Source organism: Penaeus japonicus, unplaced genomic scaffold, assembly GCF_977035675.1.
Source record: "Penaeus japonicus unplaced genomic scaffold, GWHDUDI00000001_assembly GWHDUDI00000005, whole genome shotgun sequence".
Taxonomy (NCBI): Eukaryota; Metazoa; Arthropoda; class Malacostraca; order Decapoda; family Penaeidae; genus Penaeus; species Penaeus japonicus.
This window is the reverse complement of record NW_028234407.1, coordinates 21,907,910-21,924,157: the sequence shown is the minus strand read 5'-3', so window position 1 is coordinate 21,924,157 and position 16,248 is coordinate 21,907,910. Positions and strand designations below refer to the sequence as shown.

The window sequence follows — 16,248 nt, the reverse complement described above, 5'->3', positions numbered from 1 at the left end:
CACCTTCAGTCGTCTTATTAGTCGTAGAAGAGTTCGGAGTCGTCCTTCCTCCTTGAGGAAGAGGAAGGGTAGCTGGGGAATCAACCATACTCGGATGTCGGACCAGGTCCGAACCCTGGCCGGTTGTCTTAAGGGGACTACCTTTCCCCAATAGCTAAGAGATTAAAAAAAGTTTTTCGGTTACACGTCCTCGCCTCCCCCCCCCCCTAATGGAAGCCTGGTTGCGTTCTCCAGTACCAACTAGGGGATCGGAGTAGTGTGTAAGACACCTTCCTACCGCCGAACCTGCCTAGTGCGAGGGACGGTAAGTCGGTGCCCCTCCCCCAAGCGAATACAGGAGCTCACAAGGAAGGTCCGGTAGGCTCGGGAAAGTCACACGAAAAAATTGAAAAATTCAGGGGAAGAAAAAAGTTGCGCCCAAAGGACGCCCCAGACTACTGAGCCTCCCTACCCAGGGGTCACAGCCCGCAAGGGCTACCCTGGGGTAGAAAAGTGCTGCGGGTCTGGGGTGGGGGTCGACTATTCCTACTGTAGTCTCGTGTCACCTGCAAAAACAAAGCACTGAAGGTGCAGGCAAAGCACTAAAAGTGCGCAAAATCTGTGCAAAGCAGCGTTTACTCTACTTTCCTTACGTTAACCAACACAGAAACAACAATATCCAGCGACACAAGAATCCCCGTAACCCAGGGTAACTCGAGTGTCACAAGATTTTTTGTTTGCTGCTGCTGTGTTTTCAACAAGGTGTGAGCTCTTCAGTGTCTCAGACACGAGTGTGTGGACTCGAGGCCTCGCACGGGTATCATAGGCCCCTTTCCAGGGAGGGAGGAAGTGGTAGGTCCTTTGTTAAATTACTCATTTTTATCGTATATTATCCTCAGAAGGAAATTAAGGAAGAAAGCCTTGATTACACAGATGAGGCGAGGAATGAAGTGAGCGAAGCAACAGTAGAGCACGGATTTTCCTTCTATAAAGATCTCAAACGAGAATATTTTGATAGAGACTCAAGTAATGTGATTGAAGATTCCAATGACGCATTGTCAGCAGCTCCATTTGTGGCTGAGGATTTTGGGCCTAAGGGGCATCAGAAATGTGTTGTTTGTAAAGTTTGTGGCAAGAAATTCCTTTATAAGAGCAAACTCACGAATCAGATGAGAAAGGAAAAGCCTTATAGCTGTGAACTTTGCGAAAAGACTTTCTCCCATAAACATAATCTAGTAACACACATGAGAGTACATACAAAGGAGAAGACGTATAGCTGTGAGGTTTGTGAAAAGACTTTCTCCATCAAATCTAATCTAGCAAATCACATAAGAGTACACACAGGAGAAACCGTATAGCTGTGAGGTTTGCCAAAAGGCCTTCTCACAGAAACCTAGTCTAGTAACGCACATGAGAGTACATACAAAGGAGAACCTATATTTCTGTGAAGTTTGCGAAAAGGCATTTTCACGGAAACAAGATCTAGTTAGTCACATGAAAGTACATGGAAGACAAACCTTTAGCTTGTGATGTAGACAACAATGGATTCACTCAGAAAGGAAGTGACTTATGACTTAAGTACCATATTCATTGCCATTGTTAATAAACAGTTATCCAAATAGGTTATGTTTTTCCCTTGGTGATAATGCTTTAAACTTGATATCAGAATGTTGCCTCTACAAGAGATTTGTGAAGAACCTCTTTACCAGAGAAGGCATATCGCTGTAGGGCAAATTGATAGGAAGCTGGTGAGAGACATGAGGCAAGCAACATTTTTTATATTGCACTTTTTAAGAAAAAATATAAAAATGAAGCTTAATAATGATTTAAAGCTACATATGGAACTGTTTATAGAACACCATAATACATGCATTTAGGCACTATAAGATAATAATTGTGATACCATACACGAGTTTTCACCTATAGCTAAACATAGAATCACTAAACATCTTACTTTTAGTAAGGGGAGCCAGAGTCCCACACAGCCACAAAGACACCCTTCTGCGTGTGAAAGATGGTAGAATGAAGTAACGCATTTGATATAGAAATACAAATTAGACCTCCCTGACAAGAAAATTGAACTCGGGGCCCTCTGAGTGATAACCGGCTCCTAACCATATCATATTGTGGTGATATGGTTAGGAGCAGGGATTCTCAGTTCAATTCCCTGTCAGGGAGGTATAATTTGTACACCCTTCTGCATTTCTGATACTAATTCAATTCCTCAAACTTCTAAACTGAATGTTAATTTATTTCATTTCTTGCATCATATCTATTGCAATTTATGTTTATGATGATCATACTCTTGGATCTCTTTGCTCTTTGCTCACCTCTAGCTTTGACATATGTCAACATTTACGAAAGTGGGCATCCTGTTTTCAGAAGAATAAAGCAGCAACGTTTTTTGCTTGAGATTTTTATTTCATTTTTCTTCTTCTTCTTTGGCGAAGAGGGTATTTATTCATTTGTCTATTTTTATTGATTTACCCCTCCTCCCTGTAACAAATTGTAAGTAAGTTTTTTTAAGGGGGTATTGTAAAGCTTCCTTTTTTTAACGAAAAATGCTTATGGTGTAATTAAATTTGTGATTAGAAAGAAATGCATCATTGTATTTGTAGTTTTTCAACCACTTTATATTGTAATAACAATTGGAAAATATCCCTTAAATTTCTTGAAATATCCATACTTATATCCAATAACTTGTTTTGAGAAAACGTGATTCAAATGTTTTAGTTACCCCTGAGACATCTATTGCCAAGGTCTCTGGGAACTTAAACGTCAAGATTGATGACTCTACAAGTGATTTATCACATATTTTGTTTCATTTCATGAATAGAAAAATAAATGACGTAGAATTTAGTCAGAACACACAAGTGCTCAGCGGCAAAGAGCGTGTCGGGGGGTAAAGAATGGTCAAATATACGTTGATAAAATGGAAATATGACCTTATTTAATTTACTAGTTACCCTGAAGCCAAATCTTCCCGCCTGCATACTAAAAGGAAATCGATATTTTATCCGTAAATGGTCGTCTTAAGATTGGCTCTCAGGGATCACTAGCTCCCGCATACAGAGAGAATGAAAGTTTATCATTTTAAGCAACTTTTATAGACATCGGTAGGTATGACTATGAGGATGTCAAATATGCAATTAGAAGAAAATTAGGAGAAATTATAAACGGAATTAGGAGAAATTGAAAGTGCACCGTTTGCACAATAGATAGTTCATATAATGGAGAAGCCCAATAGCTTTGAGGTTTGCGGTAATGACAGAAATACTGGTAAAATAACTTATGTTACTAACAACATTAAGATAGTAATGGGAATTATATTATTGATAATGCAAATGATAATGGTAATGAAACAGGTAATGGTAATGAAAATGGAAATATAATCGTAGTACCAGTGATACTTGTAATGATAATTATGGTAATACTAGTAATGTTCGTAGTTGGTAATCAATAAACTCCGTAGAGTTTATTATAGATGTTTATTTGGTAGCGTGTTACCCAACTACGCGTCATTATTAAAATGTGTTGGTCTGGCGCTTTAGATAAGATGACTCTCGGGTGTAAAGAAAAGGAAGTTCATCCCGTAGCCACCGTTTAAAACAAACTGGCTGGTTGACTTAAAAGGCAATATAAAAAATAGAAGCATCCATATTATACATTTATTAACACAGTCATTCGGAAACAAAACCAATATACATGAATAACACACCATACACTTACTTGTTAAAAGAGAGGGTAAAACCATACAGAAGGAAGAGAAAGAAAGAGAGAGTTAGAAAGAAAGAAGGCGAGAAAGTGAGAGAGAGAGAGAGAGAGAGAGAGAGAGAGAGATGCAGAGAGTAAAGATGCAGAGAGAAAGACGGAGAGAACAGAAAAAAAGAGAGATAGATGAGGAAAGAAAGCGAAAGAAGGAGAGAAAAGAAAGAAAGAGAGATGGAGAGAAAATAAAGAGAGAGAGATGGAGAGAAAATAAAGAGAGAGAGATGAAGAGAAAAGAAAGAAAGAGAGATGGAGAGAAAAAAAGAGAGAGGGAGTGTGAGACACTCTCGGTGCCACGTGGCAATGCCTTAACTAAAACGTGGTCGCCAGACATCGTGATCTACTACGAGGAGGCAAAGCGGACCAGAAACGTTTTATCAACCTGTTGGCCGTGTGGTCAGATTAGTCGCTGTTACTTCCATGAGTTCACATTCCCTTTACACGGGCGTCATGTGGAATGAAGTGTCAATGTGATTTCACAAAAATGAACGTTTTGCTCATAAAGAAATCTTAAACGGAGAAGGAGCAGGGAACAAGAGCGATAAATTTATATCGCCGCTTATTACATATAGATTGTTTTTCATTCGTAAACTGTTCATGAAGCATTTCGTGACACTGCATTCATGGAATCGAAGAAGATTGAAAACCAAGTGAGTCTTAGTGATAATGATAATGGTAATGATAATAATGGTAATAATGATAATGATAGTGATGATGGTGATAATGATAATGGTAACGGTAATGATAAACATAACAATATAGGTAATGATTCTGATAAGAGTAATAATAATCGTGGTACTAATGATAACCTCGGTAATAATGATAATAATTATAATATTCATTGTAATGGTGATAACTTTAATAATGGTCATGGTTATAAAGATATATACATATGTGTGTATATATATATATATATATATATATATATATATATATATATATATATACATACATATATATATATATATGTCTGTGTGTGTGTATGTATGTATATATATATATATATATATATATATATATATATATATATATATATATATATATATATATATTATATATACATATGTATATGTATATATATATATATATATATATTATATATACATATGTATATGTATATATATATATAATATATATATATATATATATATATATATATATATATATATATATATACATATATTTACACACACACACACATATATACATGTATATATGTATGTATTTACATATATATATATATATATATATATACATATATATATATATATATATATATATATATATATGTATATATATATATATATATATATTATATATATAGTATATATATATATTATATATATACATATCTATATCTATTATATATATGAACATATATACATATATATGTATATATATACATATATATATACATATATATATATATATATATATATATATATATATATATATATATATATATATATATAGATATATATATATACATACATGGTTTGGGTAAAATTAATATAAATAATTAGGTTAATAGCTATTAATTAATATTATCATAATAATGATAATGATAATAAATGGCACTCACAATAATAAAGGCAATAAGACAATGATATTTTTGATAGTTATAACGGTAATGATAATAATGATGGCAATGAGAATGATAATGGTAATAATAATTGTGGAACTAGTGACATAGTTGATAATCGTGGCAATAATAGGTAATTTTATTAATATTCATGGTAATGATAACAATAATCTTGGTTAACAATGATAATGGTAAGAATTATCATAGTAATATGAACCATCATCTTCATTACCATTACTATTATCGATATAATTGTTACCATTTATATTATTGTTGTCAGTATAATCACCCTTATTATCATTAATATCACTGTCATCTTCTATTTCTATTTTCATCATTGGTATTACCTTTTGTAATTACTATTATTATTGCATTCATTATTATGGTCTATATGATTTTCATCATCATTATCGTCACTATTGTCATTGCTTTTATCAATAATATTGTTTATCATTATTGTTATAATTGTTATTTTATTATTATTATCATTAATGTCATCTATGTCATCAGAACTATTATAAGTATTACCATTATTAATACTATCGTCACTCTTAGTATTGTCATGATCATGATGCTTATGATAGTCATTATGACTTTATTATGATAATTATTATCATAGTTATCATTATTACTATTAGTCCTATTTTCATCATTGTTTCTATCAATATCATTCTAATATTAAGTATAGGTAGAAGTATTATCAATAGGTAAAAGAAATGTAGCCCACTTGAATAACTATTTATTAAGATTATAATGAATATGTTGCTTAAGCTACATGTCACCTCATTCCTGAGTGAATCCATAGCTGCCTACATCACAAGTAAAATGTCTTGTATATGCGAACAACTAGATCCTGTCTCAGTGTTTCTTAAAAAATTCTCAGATATAAAGCATATCCTCTGTATTTGCTTCTGTGTGCTTCACTAGGATACATTTCCAAGAGAAAACCTTTTCGCAAACGTCACAGCTGAATGTTTCCTCATATGCTTCACTAGCGAACCTTTTTGACAGAAAGCCTTTTCACAAACCTCACACCTATAAGGCTGCTCCTTTGTATGTACTCTGATGTGGTTTACTAAATTCTGTTTCTGTGAGAAAGCCTTTTCACAAACCACACAGATATATGGCTTCTCATTTGTATGTACTCTCATGTGCTTTACTAGATGTTGCTTCCGTGAGAAAGACTTTTCACAAACCACACAGATATATGGCTTCTCCTTTGTATGTACCCTCATGTGTTCTACTAGTTGTTCTTTCTGTGAGAAAGCCTTTTTGCAAACTTCACAGCTATATGGCTTCTCTTTTGTATGTACTCTGATATGCTTTACTAGATTATGTTTCCAAGAGAAAGCCTTATCGCAAACTTCACAGCTAAATGGCTTTTCCTTTGTATGTACTTTCATGTGCTCTACTAGATACTGTTTCCGTGAGAAAGCCTTTTCGCAAACTTCACAGTTATATGGCTTCTCCTTTGTATGTACTCTCATGTGAGTTGTGAGTTTGCTCTTATAAAGGAATTTCTTACCACACACTTCACAAACAACACCTTTCCTTTTCTCATCACAATTGCAATGTGGAGGCTCCTCATTGTCTTCCCTGTGTGTCGGCTGATCCTCATCTGATGACCCCTTGGGCCCAAAATCCTCAGCCACGAATGGAACTGCTTGCAATGCGTCATTGGAATCTTCAATCACATTACTTGAGTCTCTTTCGAAATCTTCCTGCTTGAGATCTTTATAGAAGGGATATCCATGCTCTATTGTTGCCTCGCTCACTCCATCCCTCCCCTCATCTGCGTAATCAAGGCTTTCTTCCTTAATTTCCAGACATGTCTCTTCGGTGACACCTTCGCTGGCCTCTTCCTTGATTGCGACCCCTGCCCCATAGATTTCTTTGTCCATGAATGGGGCCAAAGGCAGCCAGTCCGACAGGTTCATCGTCACCTTGTGAAGATAATATACAATGAAAGTAACAAACAATATAATATGATTGATAAGAAGCTAATACTATTCCAGGAAATAAGTTATTAGGAACATTTTTTTCCTTAATGCTAAAAATAAAGGTAACAAAAATGTCATATGTTATCAAATTAAAAATGCACACCAATATATATATATATATATATATATATATATATATATATATATATATATATATGTGTGTGTGTGTGTGTGTGTGTGTGTGTGTGTGTGTGTGTGTGTGTGTGTGTAGCTATAAGTGAATGTAGACACAAACACACGTGCACACACACACACACACATATATATATGTACATATGTATATATAAGTATATCTATGTATATATATGTATATATATGTTTATATACATGTAATATATATATATATAATTATATAATATATATATATATATATATATATATATATATATATATATATATATATATATATATATATATAGTGTGTGTGTGTGTGTGTGTGTGTGTGTGTGTGTTTTGACATTTATTTAATGACACAAATCAATTTATATACAAATATACAAGTTCAAATACATGCACATACACTTAAATGCACACATGTATATATAGACAAGCATATCCACATATAAACATAGGTATTCCCGTACACATATACACGTACGTATATAAAGGACTTTACATGAAGCTCCATATATACATATATAAACATATCTACACAGAAATCTATGCATATTCATACATACAGATACATATTCATACATACAGATACATATTCACACATAGATACATATTCATACATACAGATACATATTCACACATAGATACATATTCATACATACAGTTACATATTCATGCATACAGATACATAACTGTATATACTGAGGCAGGCATGAGTGAGGTGAAGCCGAGCCAGATGGACCTGATCACTGCCATGCTGGCTGGTATGAGGGAGGAAATGGCTCAAAGGGCTCGTGAGCAGGAACAGGGGGCACGCGAGCAGGCACACCATCTCATCGAGATGCAGGCAAGGAAAGCAGAGGAGCAGGTGCAGCATCTTGTCGAGATGCAGGCAAGGAAGGCAGAGGAACAGTTCTGCCATTTTATTGTGGTGCTACAGAGCAATCTTGCATCTGTGAAGGTGGAAACTCAGCAGTAAATCGCAAGGCCTACATCAACGTGAAGAGTGAACTGCTGGAGGAGGTGCAGACTCTGAAAGGCGAGGTTCAGGGCCTGAGGGATGAGGTGAAGGCAGAAAGGCGGCGTCACGAGGTAGTAACGTCGCAAACAGAGAAGGCAGACGAGGTTCTGGCAGCAGATGCCAGAGTGTCAGATTTACTAGGGTCTGCCTGGGGTCCGTGGCAGGGATCGCCCGGGCCTCGCAGCGTCGTGTCGGAGCCTGTGGCCGCTGCAGGAGGCTGGGGACCCATCGGAACCGCTGCCTCGGGTACAGGTGGCAGAAAACTTGGACCAGGTCTACCTGCCTCATTGCCTCCCTCACCCCCTCCCTCCCCTCCGGGCATGTTAGTTCATGGCACACGTTCACCACCCCGCAGCCCCTTGGTTTCCAGACATTCTGTGAGGCGTAAACTGGCGGATACGACGGGAAGGTGGCCTGGGAGGCATATTTCGCCCAATTTGAAATGCTGGTTTCTGCCCAGGGCTGGAGCCAAGAAGAGAAGGCAATGCAGCTGGTAACAGCGCTACGGGGCCCCGCGGTGGAAGTGTTGAGCCATTTGCCGCCGCCCCAACATGCCTCTTACACCAGCGTGGCGGAGGCTTTGAAACGCCATTTCGGGCATCACCACCAGGCCAAGGTATATCAGGCCCGGTTGAAGAAGCGGACTCGTGAGCGTGGCGAGACCCTGTCCCAGCTGGCGCAGGACGTGGAGGCGCTGGTAAGGAGGTCGTACCCTGCGGCTGCGGAAGAGATGATCGTGGTACTGGCCCGTGATTTCTTTGTTGACGCTTTGTAGGACCAGCAGCTGCAAATTTATGTCAAACAGACACACCCTGAGGACCTGCAGGTGGCGCTGGCAAGGGCCTTGGAGTTCGAGGCCTTCCTGAAGGCAACCAGTGGCCTAGGGCCAGCTGCTCAGCCCCGCCGTGACCTCCGGGGCCGGAAGGCTAAAGTAGAGAAAGTAGTATTGAGGATGGTGAGCCCGGGTACTTTCCAAGGCTCGTGTTGGGGCTGCGGTGAGAAAGGGCACAGACGTAGTCGGTGTCGGAGGGAGCGGAGAACGCGTCCTCTCTACCAGACGGATTCAGTCCTTGCAGCACTGCTGCAAAGACTGTGGCAGGTGTAGTCACCATCCGAGTGCCTGTCCTAAGGCTAAGGAAGTGGTACAGGCGGAAAATTCGGACAGGCTGGAGAAGGGGGCCAAAACCCAGCCGTCCTCGGTTCCCGGGCCCCGACTTGTGTAAGCTGCTGTCGAACAACCAGCACGATGCAGGTGGAGGGCTCAGTAGATGGGAAGCCATGCCGCCTGACAGTGGACACTGGGGCTGAGAAGACCCTAGTGCGGCCTGATATGTTGGCCACTACGCGACTTCCGGACGCACCACAAAGACTGTGTAGTGTCACAGGGCATTGTGTGCGGCTCAAGGGGCCAATGGAGGCTCGTATTGGCGTGGGCAGCGCGGTGCAGTGGCTGCCGGTGTATGTTGCCGAACGAGCCATGCTTGCTGGGCCTTGACTACCTGACGCAGAATAAGGCGTGCATCGACCTTGGACGGAAGCTGGTGAGGATGCACGGTGAAGATGTGGTCTTGCTTCTGGAGGTTGGCTGTGCAGAGGTAGTTACGACTGTGACTGCACCTTGCCCCCAGTTCAGAGTCTAGGATCAGGTGTCAACTGTCGAGAGAGATGCATGGAGTGGAAGGCATGGTGGAGCCCATTGAAAACCTGCAGCTGGCTGACGACATAACAGTCGGACGGAGTCATATTGGAGCCGGGGACGAGGACGAGCATTTGGACGGTGAGGGCGATGCGACAGAACCGCTGCCCACACCACTGCAGCGAGAACTAATTACCATTACGTTTTCTTTGGTTTTGAAAGAATTTTGTTTGTTTCTGAGTAATGATTTTCTTTATGTTTTCTGTTGTTTATTTCATGTTTAGGTATGTCAAAGCAGACAGGTCGTCTGCTTGATAGGGGGGGATAGTGATATGCCAGTGGGTCTTTGTCTCTGTGCGAAACATGTGTTAATGATAAAATGATGTAAGCTGGGCAAACATGACGCAACTGTCTGGAAGAGGAGCGGAGGAACGGGGCCAGTGTAGTGATGTGCTTCGCCCCAGCCATCCCTCCAGGGAAGAAAAAGCGAGTTCCCCCTTGATCGCCACGAGGGGAGGAAGCGCCAAGAGATGTCGTTGCCCTGGAGGGCCTACTACTCACTCCCTCCCTGGAAGGAGGGTCTACCACTTGCTCCCTCCCTGGAAAGGGCCCATATAACCCCTGCGAGGCTATATTTCGGCAGCAGATAGCCTCTTGCTTATGAGCCACTAGCTCGGCAACGCGCTGCTCACAACTTGTGCCCTTTTGGCACTTGTTGTCTTTTCTTTGATTTTTATTTGTGAATTTTATTGAACTTTTATTATGGTTGTTTTAAAGAGTTTGCAGCCATAGTTAAATTCATGGCCAGCCAAAAGACATTTTTTTAATATAGAAGGAGGAGAGACCTTTTGTTTTCTGTTTGAATAATATATAATAAACTATGATCGGAACATTTCTTTTTATATCTTTTGAGACTTGATTTAAGAAACACTGAAATAAGAATGTTTGCCTGACTCTAGCCACGCCTGCTCGGCAATGTCCTGTGTAGGAACTCTTTCTTTCCACATACAAACTGACATACACTCATACACATAAATAACATACACGGGTGCTGATCCCTTATCAGCTGGTGGCAGCCTACCCCTACACAGGACAAGGATTCACGTTACCTTGGATTCAATCGGGAGTTTACTTTGGGGCAAGGGAATGTCTCGATAAATCACTACACCAGGACAGACGCAGTTTGGTGCTGCTCCTGGGAAGACCACGCGTGTGCCCCTTGTGACCTGATATACTTTGTGTTGCCTTATAATAAGCCGTATTGTGCAGTGTGATGTGCTGGTTTCCCCCCTGTATTGTGCCTATAGAAAAGAGTACGGATAAAGAACTAGTGTAAATAAAAGATAGACTGTTATTGCCTGTTTACTTCGTGCCCTGCCTCGCCTCGTGGCGTTTCCCCTCGTGGTGTTCTGGGACACTGTAGTGTTCTGTGCCTCTTGGAGCTGTTCTATGTTCACGACCCTATGGTTAGCACGCCGTCTGCCTAGCCTGCCTCGTGTTGGTAGCAGATATACGAGATGACCGGCGTAACAATATATATACATATACATATATACTTTTATACATATACATGTATATATGTATATATATGAATATATATACAAATATTATATATATATATATATATATATATATATATATATATATATATACATGTATACATATATATACATATACATATATATAATTATATATATATATATATTTATATATATATATATATATATATATATATATATAAGTCTATATGTATATATAAATATATATATATATATATATATATAAGTCTATAAGTATATATAAATATATATATATATATATATATATATATATATATATATATATATATGTATATACATACATACATACAAATACATATTCACACATACAAATAAATATTTATATTCACACATGCAAATACATATTCATATTCACACATGCAAATACATATTCATATTCACACATACAAATACATATTCATATTCACACATATAAATATATTCATATTCACACATACAAATACATATTCATATTCACACATACAAATAAATATTCATATATTTATACTTACAAATACATATTCATATATTCATACATGCAAATACATATTCATATATACATGCATACAAATATATATTCATATATTTATACATACAAATACATATTCATATATTTATACATACAATTACATATTCATATATTTATACATACAAATACATATTCACACATACAAATACATATTCATATTCACAGATACAAATACATATTCATACTCACATACAAGTACATATTCATATTCACACATGCAGATACATATTCATATTCACACATACAAATACATAATCATATTCACACATCCAAATACATATTCATATTCGCACATACAAATACATATTCATATTCACACATGCAAATATATTCATATTCTCACATACAAATACATATTCATATTCACACATACAAATAAATATTCCTATATTCATACTTACAAATACATATTCATAAATTCATACATGCAAGTACATATTCATATATACATAGATACAAATACATATTCATATATTTATATATACAAATACATATACATAACTGTACATAAGAATACATATTATTCCATACATTATTATAAAAAAAACACACAAGCACAAATATATCCATGCTTCGTTAGTAAATTCCTTGCCTGATATCCACGTGTTCGTCGAAGTGATTATAACAGATTTCCTTCGCTCTTCACATAGCTGACCTTCCACTATCCAAGTGCTGTTTTTCCTTCTGCATCAATGCAGGCGACTTTTTGCTCACTGAAGCCGTGGCTCGACTCGACGGGAGAGATAAAGGCCGAGAAAGGGAACTCCAGGCTCCCCCCAGGTCTTGGGGGACGAGGAAGGTTAATCACCGTGTCTCTACACTTGTCCAAGACTTGTTGGTTGCAGCTTCCTTAATCCTGAGAAGGAAGTTTGTCATAATGAGAACTCTGGTTGTCTTAAATGAAAATAATCTTATTGATTCAAATGATGCGGAAGTCAATGGCAATCAGGAATGAACTGATAACAAATGCTACTTATCTGAAATAACAACAAAAGTATTTTTAAAAAAGCCGAAAAGAATTATTATAACAAAAATGATTCTGAAGAGAATTTCGATACAAATAATTTGCATAATAGTAATAACTGTAATGATGATGACAATACAGGGAATAATTATGATATTGGTATTGACCCTATGACGACGGTGCGTCACACCCGTGTGATACAGCTGAATTCCCGACGCCGGGGCGTCATGTCAGTGTGACGTTTCCAATGCAATATTGCAATGGCCTGGCGTAGGGGTTTTCATTTATTGACGTGCCTCGTTGGGAAAGGGTTAATAACATAATTAAAGTAAAAGTAAAGAAAAGGTGATTATGATTAAAAAGATGATAGAATGAGGGAAAAAATTATCATGATAGTAGTAACAATGAGAAAGAATAAGAAGGAGATACTTCAGAGGAATAGAATCTGCAACACTAATGTTAGTATTAACAGTGACGACTGCTGTGAAAACAGTGATGAGAGTAAGATGATGACAGAGTGCGGGCAGGCAAAAGATGTGCTCTTACTGCTTCCTGTTCTCAGGATCTGAGGTTGCCAGGATATCATGGTTATAGTAAATATATATATATAAATATATATATATATATATATATATATATATATATATATATATATATATATATATGTATATATATATAATGTATATATATACATATATACATATATATATGTACATATATACATATATATATGTACACACATACATATATATATATATATATATATATATATATATATATATATATAATATAAATATGTCTATATATATATTATATGTATATTATATATATAATATATATATATATATATATATATATATATACATATATATATATATGTACACACACACATACATACATATATATATATATATATATATATATATATATATATATAATATATATATATATATATATAAATATGTCTATATATATATTATATGTATATATATATATATATATATATCATATATAATATATATATATATATATATAATATATATATAGTATATCATACATATAATCTATAATATATATATATATATATATATATATATATATATAATATATATAATATAAATATGTCTATATATATATTATATGTATATTATATATAACATATATATATCATATATAATATATATATATATATATAAATTATATATAGTATATCATACATATAATCTATAATATATATATATATATATATATATATATATATATATATATATATATATATATATATATATCAACATACACAGTTGTTTTCAGACCATAACCAGTGGACATAGAAACTATCATCCTAATAATAAAACAACTCCGAGAATCAAATGTGGTGGGAGCAGATGGTACTGCTTTGCCTTTGATGAATTTCCTAGAGACCAATAACTTATTATCCAAAACTCAACATGGATTTAGAAAGAAGTTATCCACTGAAAAAGCGTTGTTACAGATTACTGACAAAATTAATAACATGGACAACAATAAGGTAAACTTGCTCACTTGGTGTAACCTTTCTAAGCTTTTGACAGTTCTTCATAACAAATTAAGAAACCATAGAATTGATACCCATTGGTTTGATAACTATCTAAGTACAAGAACCCAATAAGTAAAAATTAATGAGAGTATATCAAAACAACCAGTCTATTTCGGTGTCCCACAAGGATCTATATTAGGCCTGAGCCTACTCACAATTTTCATGAATGATTTATCAACCATAGTCCATAACTGCCAACTAATACAATATACCGATGATTCACAATTTCTTCATAGTGACTCAGTGAACAACTTAGAAGCATTGATAAGAAACACTCAACACACTATTGTTCAAGCAAAATGATATTTTGACATCAATGTCCTTAAAATAAAAATATAAAGTACCTTCATAGGTAGTCAGTAAAATTTAGTTAAAATTCCCATAGTCACAACCATATAATTTGAAGGTTGCTAAATTAAACCAAACACTTCAGTTAAAAATCTAGGAGTACACTTAGACAGATATATGGCATTTGAAGCCCATGTTGACAACATACATAGGGAGGTAATAGGTATACTTTTGTATCTTAATCACATAAAAAAATTGAATCCCTACTGAAACAAGAATTGCAGTTCTACAAACTCTAGCTCTGAGCATCATTATCTATTGTTTAAATGTTTGGGGCTCAACTAACAAAACCCTAATGCAGAAAGCACAGACTACAAAACCTTGCTGCAAGTGTTGCATTGGTAATGTTAGAAAGTTTGATCACATCCCCTCACATATTTTAAAATCAAAATGGTTAAAAGTCCAAGCCAAATACAGTTATGATCTATGTGTTTTTATTCAGAAAATCATTCATGGGAAGTATCGACAACGTATCCTGTCCTTACAAACTGTAGGGAACACATCTGGTGTTCGAACAGGAAAAGTAAATTCTCTCTATGTAAAGAAACCACACAGAAATAGGGACACAGCAAATACTTGGACCCATGATCTGGATAATATTAAAGACATCATTAACTCAATAATTTCAAAACTAAATGAAACATTTCCTAAATTTTCAGTTCTGATATTTCATTACACGTAATAATTGTATTGTATACCTATCAATTTGCAATAAATTATTTATGTAAAAGGAATAACCATTGTCTTTGAATTTGATTTTTTTAAAATATATATAAATAAATAAATGAATATATATATATATATATATATATATATATATATATATATATGTATATATATATGAATATATATATACATATATATATATATATATATATATATATATATATATATATATATATATATATATATATATATATATATATAAATTTGTATGTGTGTTCAAATATGTACATATTTTTTATATAGATATGAATATGCATATATATATATATATATATATATATATATATTATATATATATATATATATATATATATATATATATATGTATATATATATATATATATATATATATATATATTCATGTATATATATTCATGTATATATATTCATATATATATATAATATATATATATATTATCATATCTATATATATTATATATATATAT

At 35.1% G+C, this 16,248-nt stretch overlaps 1 protein-coding gene across 5 annotated transcripts in view; it reads right to left on the bottom strand.

Annotated features, from left to right (window-relative positions):
• Positions 1 to 6,055: 6,055 nt before the first annotated feature.
• LOC122244166 (uncharacterized) overlaps positions 6,056 to 16,248 on the bottom strand; it is a 42,871-nt gene continuing 32,678 nt past the window's right edge. For all 5 annotated transcript variants that reach the window (XM_086537186.1, XM_086537183.1, XM_086537184.1 and 2 more), the window contains exons 3-5: positions 13,320 to 13,448; positions 12,781 to 13,044; positions 6,056 to 7,272 (exon numbers count right to left, since the gene is read on the bottom strand). In XM_086537186.1, the coding sequence (XP_086393312.1) occupies positions 6,253 to 7,266 (1,014 nt within the window). In that variant the 5' untranslated portion in view covers positions 7,267 to 7,272; positions 12,781 to 13,044; positions 13,320 to 13,448 and the 3' untranslated portion in view covers positions 6,056 to 6,252. The remainder of the gene's footprint in view (positions 7,273 to 12,780; positions 13,045 to 13,319; positions 13,449 to 16,248) is intronic.